General features: G+C 36.0%; 1 protein-coding gene across 12 annotated transcripts in view; it reads right to left on the bottom strand.

Moving 5' to 3' along the window:
- Window positions 1–258: 258 nt before the first annotated feature.
- LOC142345573 (putative G-protein coupled receptor No18) overlaps window positions 259–12,051 on the bottom strand; it is a 280,348-nt gene continuing 268,555 nt past the window's right edge. For all 12 annotated transcript variants that reach the window (XM_075397689.1, XM_075397683.1, XM_075397679.1 and 9 more), the window contains 2 exons: window positions 2,888–3,153; window positions 259–1,647 (listed from right to left, as the gene is read on the bottom strand). In XM_075397689.1, coding sequence (XP_075253804.1) covers window positions 593–1,647; window positions 2,888–3,153 — 1,321 coding nt within the window. In that variant the 3' untranslated portion in view covers window positions 259–592. The remainder of the gene's footprint in view (window positions 1,648–2,887; window positions 3,154–12,051) is intronic.

Raw genomic sequence — 12,051 nt, 5'->3', positions numbered from 1 at the left:
GCCATATGATTTTATGAACGCTCACTCAAAAATGACTCAAGCCAGGCTTTTCCACACAACCTACATGCCAATTTACATGTATCACGCACGGCCGTTGTTTTACATGTAGCGCCGCCAAGGATAACCCCCTATTATCACACGTATTAATTCGAAGGATAACCCCCCCCCCCCCCCTATCTTAGTACCCTATTATCTTACTACTTACATTTTCATGCCTTTTAGATTTTTTAGTCTCCGAAAACGCATCTCTGAAAAAAGTGATACAAAGTACTTAATTTAAACAGGGCTACAAACTATGCACTGAGGAAAGCAATGAAATAGACCAAAGAACTCAACTTTAAGTCTGAAATATTTAATAATTTCCATAAAACAGCTAAAATCAAAAAAAAACATTATATTCTTTCTACATAAAATCGACTCCAAATTTCGGTACCAATTATATCATTATCAATGGTTTTTCTAAAATTTTGATTTGAAAAAAAATGAAAATTGTTGGCAAACAGCACCGTTCCAATGGATGAGAATTTGTGAAAATTGAGTCATTTTAAGAATTTAACGGCAAAATAATTTGAGCTGGCAATAATTTGTTATTTTACTTATTTCGCCCGCGTACAGTATTAAGTCGCCTCTGGTTTGGGTTCCGACATAGAATGATATCCAAAAACGCATCGCGAAACAGTCGGTTGAAAATGGTGTAAATTATCGGGTTGAGCATTGACGAAATATACCCCATCCAGGTCGTAAATTCAATCCATTTTGGGTCGATGTAATTTTCAACACACGATTTGCAAATCGGGGTAATAATATTGATGGCAAAAAAGGGAAACCATAACAAGACAAAAGATACAAAAACTATCAATAAAACCATCTGGGCACGTCGTTCATTTTCCTTTTGATCACGCTTCCGTTTTTGGGCATTTGCTAAAGCGGTGGAAACCTGTGTCTGGGTTTTTCCTGAACTAGAGCTGTTTGATGAATTTAGTAATTTTGCCTTGCTGCTCGAAGGATGTTGATTGAATGTTGTTTGTAAACAACTAGCATTATTATGCGTCGTTAACTGGTCAGTTTTTTCAGGACAAAGCTCGATTTCGCCCCCGTTATATTCGCTTTTGGTGTTTGAAGAACTCGCGTTTTTGTTCCTTTTAGTTTTCAGGGCCATGTACAGTTTTGCCCGGGCCGCGCTGGGGCCCCGTTTTCCACGACCCGCAATCCCCCCATTAGCAATTTTGGGCGCGTGTTTTTTGTTTCTCAAGCTACGTTGTCGTAGCGCGTAAACTGTCAGCGAGTACAAAACCATCATCGTTAAAAAGGGAATATAAAATGCGGCTAAGGAACCATATAACATTATATGCTCGCTAAATATAGCACATATGTATACAGACTCTATACGTCTGTAGGAATTGCCTTGGGTTATAAGAGATAGGGTAAAAAGGGTTCCACCCACGCATGATGATAAGAACCAGACAGAGAACATTTTGATAGTTGCCCATTTTTTGGATCTGTTCATTTCTCCGTATCGCACTGGGGTCCGGATGGCCATGTACCTGTCTAGCTGGATAGTGCACAGGTGTAGAATTGATGAGGTGCAGAAAGTGACGTCCATCGTAGTCCAGAGATTGCACATTATGGGCCCCAGAACCCAAGACCCTGGAAAAATGGAGATGATTACAAACTAATTTTGTTGATTGATAATCCGGATCTATTCTTCCCCCCCCCCCCCCAGTGTTTTTTATGACTCCAGTTACAAATTATATATTGCTATATAGCACGTTACTATGTAAGAAAATAGCACGTGCGTCTGGGGGTCATAAAAGATTTATGCTCACTAAGCTGGGGGGGGGGGGGGGGGGGACAGAATAGATATGATAATCCTAAGTAGTGATATGAGAACCGTATATGATTTAATTTGAGCAAAAAGGCTTTTTTAAGATATCAATTTGTATCATTGTATTATATACCTGTTAATGTCAACTATCTTATCGGCCATTTCAACTTTTGAGGGTTAAATTTGTAATAACGAATTAATCACATCCCTAGCGATTAAGCACCCGGGTCGAGGTTTGGCGGTGAATTTTCGTAGGAAATGCGGTGAAATGCGGTGAAAAAAATTTTCACCGCGTATTTCTTATATCTTTTTGCGGATCTTTTCCGTTTGTGCCCTCCCAGTACGTTATGCTCCCCCCAGTGACAGAGCACGTGTCATTACATAGTAAATCATTATGTAAAAATATTGCACGTGCGTCTGGGGGTTGCAAATAATATTCACCCACTAAGCTGGGGGGCACAAACGGAAAAGATCCCTTTTTGCGATGAATGCGGTGAATCGCGGTGAGTTATTTATTTTCACCGCGTTCTTAGTATTCTTGCAAAAAAAGAATCTTCATTTCACGTGATCGAACCTCTGACCTCCTGCATGTCTTCATCTGCTTATTCCACTGCGCCAACTGTCACGTACATACTTGATATTTCTCGTGAATTTAAATCAGATTGAGTAGACGCTGGACAGCAAATGCGCTGATTTTTTAAAGAAATGCGGTGAAATGCGATAAATTATTTTTTTTCACCACATTCGCCGCAATCACCGCATTTCTTTCAAAAAATCACCGCATTCACCGCATTCCATACAAAAATTTACCCAAAAACCTCGACCCGGGCAGTTTCCGAAAGACCCAAGAAAGGGATGAAATTGGAGGGAGGGGGGGGGGGGGGGTTCTGTAGCCCCCCTCCTCGCCAAATTATAGCCACTTATTATCGTTGGTTCAGCAAGAGTGGGGAAGACTTTACGTCGTATGATCACTAAGCTGGGGGGGGGGGCTATAGTGGTAAAGATCGAGTTCTTCTTTGGCATGACAAGACAAGCCTTCAAAAAAATGTTAACGAAGCTTACCGGCAAAGTTATTGACAAGAGCAAGTGGCATAACAAAAGCAGCGACACCCAAATCAGCGATCGAGAGGGAGAACAGGAAGTAGTTAGTCATACTCTGCAGCTTTTTGTCTCTCCACACTGCCAGACACACCAGAATGTTGCCAATTATAGACACCAGGATACACATTAGAAGTGGTAGCAATGGCCAGACATAGTCATGCACCTTCCTGTTCTCCCACCAGTTGGGAGAGTTTTGGGAATCTTGATCCATCAGGCCTGTCTCGTTCCTGGAAAAGACCAAAACATTCTTGAGAATTGAATTGAAAAACAACAGGCGATACAAATATGGGGTCTTTCCCGTTATAGCCCCCCCCCCCCAGCTTAGTGGTCAGATAACCTATAGCCCCCCCCCATCATGGTAAATATACCATAATGGGGGGCTATATTTTCATGGAGGGGCTATAATGAGAAAGACCCCAAATATTTATAATTATATACAGCAATTAGGGGTATAGAACTGGCGAAATTTTCACGAGCCTCATCTAGAAAATTTCTTTATATTTCGTTTTAATAATAAAAGCTTAAATATATTATATTGAATGCGCTAAAGTGACTGAAATTAAAAGTGTCCGTGAAATCCAAATCATAATTTAGTATATACAGTTAAAGCGCCGAGTAAGTTAAACTTCCAAAAATCAGTAATTTTTCCGCGAGTTTTTGTCTATTGCAAAAGTCCGGTTTCTTTTCTGGGGAAAAATAAGAACACTATTAACATACGAAATAAGCTTACAATGTATTGCGCCATTACCACTTCCATCCTGATCCAAATTACATTAGTTTTTTGTTAACATAATTAATTTAGACATAAACGCAAATGCCGTGGAGCAGTACAGGTTAACAGCGGTCTGTTCTCAGCCTCCTTTTTTTCTTATTCCCCCCCTAAAAAATCCGATTCTTCTCTTCAAGTTAATAGCTACTTTTTTCTACTGATTATGAAAATACCCAGTGAAAAGAAACTTGATACACCTCACCTTGCCTTGTCATTAAAGATCTTGATGACTCCTGCTAAACTTTAAACCTCTTGCAATGATCTTGATAAGCAAAAAACTTCTTGGAATACTCTGGTAAGATTTTTACAAAATCTTATCAAGACATGCTAATAACTTTTCGTGACTCAACTTCGATCTTGGTACCGTTAACTATGATTTTTTTTATCATTTTAAAACTTTTTTATAATTTTTATCGAGATGTATCAGGTTCCGGTTCGCTGGGTATTTTGATTTTGAATAACAACCGCTGGCGATTGTCACCACTTTTTTCCTAACACCACCTTTTAAACGATAATGACTAGGTTGTGATGGGATAGAAGTTATGGGTAAGCGATAACTCGTCATCACAAAAATATTTTTTGAGGGCAGTAAGAGAGCGAACAATAATGAGCATATTTTCGGCTAGAGAAATGCCGATCTTACATCTTCGCAATCACGCCATTATTACTCTGCCATGATTCTCTGACGAGCAAAATGTTGAACTGCAATGAGTGAACAGCGACAAAAAAGACAGCAAAGATGACAGCAATATAAAACTGAAAGTTAAATTGCAAAATAAAGTTTGCTTTATGTTTGTCCAAAACAATTTATCAAATTACGGGAAATTGATAACGGGTGTAGCAGATAATGTTTTTATAGCAAGAAGTTTATAGCCGGTTTCAACAGCAATTAAGTTCGTAGTTCTTTTTACAAGCGAAATATGTAACAGAAATACGTTTAAAAAATCTGGGCCTCTGAAAATTGAGATAAAGAGTACGTAAATTAATTTTTCTCCCGCTTTTCCACCCTTAATTGTGAACATTTCACCGAATTAGCTCACCCCAGTTATTTAATCCGTCTATCATTTCACACCGACTACAATCTTTATATAGATAATTGGTACTATTAGAGGACTGAATATTGGAATAAAATATCCGTTAAGTCATGAGAAAACATGCTTGTAATGGCAATTGCTAATTTGTGTGAAAAAAAATATGGTTTGAAAAAATTAAATATATCAAAAAGGCGAAACAGAGCCAGATAAAATAATTAATATGACCAAATAAAGATTCATAATAAAGATTGGACCATACATAAACCACCCGGACCAAACTCCAAGTCTATATCAGTACTGTTCAAGTCTAAATCCCAGTCTTATTTCGTTTCCCAGTACTGGGCAAGTCTGAATACAAGTCTTGCAAGTCTGGCAAGTCCTAGCCAAGACCTGGATAACACTTGGAAGTTGATTCCCAAGTCAAAACCAACTTTTCAAAATTTTTCGATTGAAAGTTTTGAATTTCGAAAAATTTTGTAACGTGTCACGATTTCCAAGTTTATTTTCATCTACTTTCCCGGGTTCCTGAAAATTGTTACCAGACTGGCACGAAACGGTACGAGACACTACTACAGGACTCCCGGGAGGTCCCAATGGGTCATCTCAGGTAGTTATGGGTCATTTTCAGCCGTTTCAGCCAGTTTTTAGCCCAAATTTCACAAAAACGGACGCTTTTAATTTGAAGCATATTTCAGATCTTTTCTTGATTATCTCTGGAAATTCCTCATCGAGGTAAGTTTTCAAGAAAACCTCAGTAAGGGTACCCATGCTGTCCCGGGTCCCAATAATCCACAATAACGATCCAATCTTATTGTCCCGGAATCAGTCCCGAAATAAACCACGGGAAGCGATGGGCCACAAATTGGATGAAAATGGGTCCATATTCCCGCCTTATTTGGACAATTTACCGGCATTTTTAACCATTTTGCGACTAATTTTGAACAATTTCCCGTCTTTTTTGACAATTTTCCGACTATTTTTGGACAATTTCCCGGCTTTTTGACCATTTTCCGATTAGACGTTTTCCCGTTTTTTTTACGATTATTTTTTTGAACATTTTCCGACTCTTTTTGGACGATTTCCCGATTTCCCGTGTTTTTTTTTACAATTTCCCGACTATTTTTGGACAGTTTCCCGGCTTTTTCGACGATTCTCCTACTATTTTAGGAGGATTTACCTGTTTTTTTAACCATTTTTCCAACTATTTTCGGACAATTTCCCGGCTTTCTTTGACCATTTCCGACTATTTTTGGACGATTTACCGGTTTTCTTTTTTGACCATTTTCCGACTATTTTTGGACATTTTACCAGCTTTTTTGACCATTTTTCTACTATTTTTGGACGACTGCCCGGCTTTTTTGACATTTTTCGATTATTTTTCGCCCAATTTTGACGTTTTCCGGACCCATTTTTGACTTGCCCAGATTTGGATTTAGACTTGCCAAGTATTAATTCAGACTTGGGTTCAGACTTGCAAAGTCTTAAATCAGACTTGAATTAGATTTGCCAAGTCTCAGCCCAGAATTGGATTTAGACTGCCAATTGTAAAAAGTCACATGATCATGGTTCTGAATCAGTAATGAAATGCGACTTGTAATTAGACTTGCCCAGTACTGAAATTGACTTGGCGTTAGGTCCGGGCAGGTATTGGGACTCTTTGAAAACTGAATACAGTTCGGATCGTTTCATGATGAATTTTCTTTTTCTTAAAACAATGAAAAGGTCAAGATTGCCCTAATTTGAGCTTAGAATTTGTCTTTGAGCATTTTGAGCCGTTAATCGTTCGTAATCAAATATCCAAAAATTTTCTGATAGCTTCACAAAACAACAACAAAAGCTTTGAAACACAATTTTCGAGTTTTCCTTAATTGGGAATTTTTGGCTGGTGACCATCCGCTATAAGTTATGTACAAAAATGGAATCCATAAAGTTTTATATGCCACACTTTTCGATATTTTCTCGTCAATTTTCATTTAAATTAGTTTTTTGACTTGAGACACTGTAGAATTTTATTGAGAGTAAATTTTTAAGCAGTATCAAGATTGTTTTCAATTATTTTTTGCCTTGGATTAAATATGCTTTATGCTCCAGATTTTAGAAAACAGATTAAACAGTTCTAAACAGTTTTATAGTTATTTTCTCTTTAAAATTTTTAATTTAATAGCTTTTTTGAAATGTCAAATATTTACTGCTGTCATGTCAAAGATTGTTAGAAGAATATCTAACTCATATGGGAAAGATCACATGTTAAACTGCTAACTCTCAAATTGAAGTTTATAGACCTGATCGTGTTACAGACAAAATAATCTCTTCAGAGCCGATTGTAATTTTTTTCCGCAAAAATTTAAATTCGGTTAATTTTAATATATCTTTCTCAAATGCACATAGCTGCTCATTGTAATAGTTTTTCAACACAAAAGTTGTAGAAAAAAATAAGTTTATGAAATATTAAAATTATATAAATACAGGAAATATGTATTCTAACTTAAATGAAAAAGTGTGAGATTTATAACGGCTAGCTTGGAGAATTACTAAGTAAAAAGCTGAAGCTGGTTATGTGATAACATAAATTAAGTTTTGATTGAAATCTAAATAAAAATGATACCTTGTTGCTTGAAGTACTGTTCGCTCAAAACGCCATCCGAAATAAACAAGTTACATGTAAACTTGAAAAATATTTACGAAGAAAAATAAATGCTGATAAAAATTTTAAGGCAACGTTCGAACTTCACACCAACTGAAATACTGAATGTGGCTTTGAAGCAATTTGTAACCATCTATTGCAAATTTTGGAAATCTATTTTTCTGCTTCTCAAGTTGAAATTTGTAGCATTGCAGACAATCGCAAACTACGTACTCAAGGTCAATAAATAATTTATAGAATTTACATATTTAGCGTCAAATCAATTTTTCGTATGAACTGCTTGGAAATAAAATTTTCAAGTTGATATATCTATTTTTTAAGTAAAGTGAATAATTTTTCAAAATTTTGCCATAGCTTGATGAACAAAAATGGAAATAAATTTCCCCGAAAAAACGCCCAAAAAGTATTCCCATTAATGAACTGAAATGAATCAAAACAAATGCAATTTTTCACATTCTCGCAGTTTTCAGGGGCAGAAATTCGTCTTCAAAATTGATTTCTCAGGGCCATAATGTAAGAAACCAGAATTCTAATTGCGCAAAAAATGATGCTTTCAATTTTTAAAAAAAAAAGCTGAAAAAAGCTTTTAACCTTTATCCGACATTTAGCTTCTTAGCACTTAGAAGCCATAAGGAAGCTTTTAGCTTCTCTAAGTCTTCTTAAAAAAGCTTGAATTAATTTTAAAAATCACTTTTGGAACTCTTTTAAACGCGGAAAGACTTTTCACGTATGTGTCAATGAAGAAATGCTTAAAGTTAGATGGTAAGAAATTTGATGTCTGGTTTTTGGTGACCCGAAAATGCATTTTAGCCCATTTTGGGTCAGATTTCAAGTTGTCAATTGTGACAGTTATTTTAAAATATTTAGGAAATGAGAGAGGATTTATTTGTCCTAAAAACTGGGGATGTAATTTGACAATTATTTATGGTTAAGAAGTTACTTAATAAGTAATAACTAAATAATGGTTACAGGAGAGTAATAAAAATTACACAGGTCTCAAAAATTGCTTGATGACTTTTAAAATTGTAAACTCTATTACGGTAATACAGAATTCTGCATGAAAACCCGACCTTAAATTGTAAAAAAAGAAACAGAAATTCAAAAAAGTCAAAATAGAAATGACATGACCTTCTGACATGTTTGGCGTCGGGAAAACGTATTGATAACGTATTTTTTGACTGGTATGATTTTAGCCCACCCTATTTTGACCTAAACAAAACTGATATTTCTCTAGTTTGTCACACAACAATGGACAAGAAAAAACGGACCCCATTTTTATCACATAGTTGGGTCTGCTCGTGCAATTTTGCATCATTTGGTAATGAAGATTCAAATTTTTTTGGACTCAAACGTTCCTCGAACATTTTTTTGCCTAATGTCGGCGATAACTTTTTCGGAGCAGAAAGAAGACAAAGTAATCTTTGAAAAATCTGTCAATTTTTAACTATAGTACTCTTATGAGTTATTCTAAACGACTCTCGGAAAATCAATTCTAATAATTTCGATAGCGCAAAAATCTACCGCATTCCAAAAAACCGATTTAAATTTTTTTATTTTAAGTTTTGTGCTCGCAAAGCTCATAATTAATACTTGAGCATCAATCTGACTTTAAGCGTATAGAGAAATACCATCTCATCTTTTTTGGAGTACGATATATCCCCACAATTTTAAGCAAAATTGGCAAAATAAAATAACCTGTTTCTTTATCTTCTGTACTAAATCTGATTTTCATCGCAGCTCGTAGTTTTTGCGACACGCTTACCAAGCTTCCAGTAGAAATGAGTTCCAGTTTTACAGAAAACTGGCAATTTTAACCAGAATTGAATGTTGCCGTTCAAGAATTGATTACTGCATTTGGTGTACTTTTGAATTCTTTTCTTTTAAGTACATAGAATGTTATTGCTTCCCCGTCTAAACTATACTCAACGTTAAATTACACAATACTAATTCTAAATTTTATAAATTATAATTAACTTGGTTATCGCAACTATGGTAATTAATTCAACAGACCAGCAGTTCAAGATCAGCAATACAATTCTCGTGTACTGTATTAAATAGAATTGTACTGCTGATCTTGAACTGCTGGTCTGTCGAATTAATTACCATAGTTGCGATAACCAAATTAATTAAAATTTATAAAATTTAGAATTAGGATTGTGCAATTTAAGATTGAGTAAAGTTTAGACGGGAAAGCAATAACATTCTATGTACTTAAAAGGAGTCAAAAGTACACCAAATGCAGCAATCAATTCTACAACGGCAACATTCAATTCTGGTTAAAAAAGCAGTTTTCTGTGAAACTGGGACACATTTCTACTGGAAGCTTGGTAAACATGTGGCAAAAACTACGAGCGGCGATGAAACTCAGATTTAATACAGTTCATAGAATGTACTGTATTAAACAAGCACTTTTTAAGTACATAGAATGTTACTGCTTCCCCGTCTAAACTATACTCAATGTTAAATTACACAATACTGTTTCTAAATTTTAAAAATTATAATTAACTGTTTATCATATCTATGGTAATTCATTCAACAGATCAACAGTACAATAATTCTAAATTCAACTGTCAGTTTCAAATTTCCGCGAGTGAAATGTTCGTTTATGCTCTCCCCGCTTTGGTCAGGTAAGAATAAAAACTCGTGATTGAAGTATTTAACAATTTGTGGATGCTTTTTCTGAATTGGCTCAACTACTGAAGTTTTCCCCTATTCATCAGGTAAGAACGCAAAGAGGAGCAGTTGTACTTTCAATTGGTATTGGATGTCTTTGAGAAAATGTGTTTCTTTCGGCTATGTGATGCATGAGGACAGAAACTAGAAAAAAACTGAAGTCCCCACTCATTGGGTGACTTTCTTGACCCTCTCATTGGGCATAGCGGCATATTTGGATTAGACAGTTCCCATCATTTCTGACTCATAATTGCGAATCCCTTGCAATCAGCATTGTAGTTGAGCCACGCATAGTACTTATTGATACCGCTTGAGTGATGCGATTGAAGGCTACTGATAGGCCTGAGAACTGTAAATTTCTGTTATCATATAAAAGAGCTATTCTTTTCAATGTTTTCCGCGTTGTTTCAGATAGTTTGTCATAAGTTTCTGAACCCAATGGTATGAAGTGGATACCCATATCGCTGCACTTCTTGTAATAATGTCCAATCTTTCTGACTTCCGCTAGGTTAGAGCAAAACCACATGTCCTCGCCGCATCTGAGATAATACTGGCTTGAAGTGGGGACGTAATTGTAACGCCTAAAGTCATTAAACTGGCTTGAAACTGCTTCCGGGCAGAGGTCCCAGACGAAAGCCATCTCTTATTAGACCCAATTACGTTCTTAATTGTTTCTATAATCAGACCTACTTGCCTTCGAAAATGCCTCTGATGAGACTCAAGTGCGCTCGAAATCTTGCGTCTTTTAACGTAATTTCGAGCTCCGAATTAAGAAGTATGCGCTCGTTCGAGTCTGACCAGAAAAGTAGTTCGGTCTGGGACTTATTGATACTTATCTGATACTTATTGATACCGCTTGAGTGATGCGATTGAAGGCTACTGATAGGCCTGAGGGCTGTAAATTTCTGTTATCATATAAAAGAGCTATTCTTTTCAATGTTTTCCGCGTTTTTTCAGATAGTTTGTCATAGGTTTCTAAACCCAATGGTATGAAGTGGATACCCATATCGCTGCACTTCTGGTAATAATGCCCAATCTTTCTAACTTCCGCTAGGTTAGAGCAAAACCACATGTCCTTGCCGCATCTGAGATAATACTGGCTTGAAGTGGGGACGTAATTGTAACGCCTAAAGCTGCGGGTTGTCCTGCTATAAAACTGGGCAAATACACGTTGCCTGGTCTTGAATTGTTTTCCGACAGAAGATGTTTTTCCTTACATCTTTGCAATCAAGCCTATGTTTCGTTAACTTTCTGATTGATAAAAAACTGCTTCTTTAATTTTTTTGTACCCATTTTATATAGGAAATTGCTACAAAATCAAAGTTTCCCAGAAATAGATAGAAAATTAGTTAAATACATGGTTTCGAATAAGCAATTTTCAGATGCTCAAGAAAACAATAACAATCGAATGCTAAAACAGCATTTGCATTAATTTTTTTAAACGTTGCTTTTCCTATTTAAGAAGAGGGAAGAGCAATCAACTTAGTTCAATTGTCACTGCCATAGAAGTAGCTAATGAGTAAAAAAATTCAACAGCGGAAGGTGAAAAAATAGAATAGAAAATTGTGCACTAATTAAAAAACATTCTTTTTTGAAACTGAAACTGTAACTGAAATCTTCCGAATTGCTGCTGCCTAGCTTTGATAGCAATCAAGTTTCGTATAAAATCAGTACTCTTCAGGAAACAAGAGAGATTCCATTTTTAATAGCCACAGTTATATAGTTGGACTTCTACTTTTATGTCCACGCATGTTCACTAGAAAAATTTATTTCGAGGCCTGCTTGGTTCACAGTTTAGTAAACTATCGATTTGAAAACAACAGTTGCATAAGCAGCTAATTAATTAATTTGCTAGCGCCAGATTAGCTTTTTAAAAATAGCAAAATATGAAATAGATCCAAAAATTGCCCAGAGATTTCATTACAAAGGTCAGCCACCCTTTTTCTCACTCTTTTTTTTGAAATGGCGAGAAAAAAATGGCAAAGAAGGGTAGTCTAATCAGTAA

The sequence above is a fragment of the Convolutriloba macropyga genome, chromosome 9, assembly GCF_964194025.1.
Source record: "Convolutriloba macropyga chromosome 9, txConMacr16.3, whole genome shotgun sequence".
Classification (NCBI taxonomy): Eukaryota; Metazoa; Xenacoelomorpha; order Acoela; family Convolutidae; genus Convolutriloba; species Convolutriloba macropyga.
Note: the sequence above shows the minus strand (reverse complement) of the source record. Positions and strands in the feature narration are given on the sequence as shown.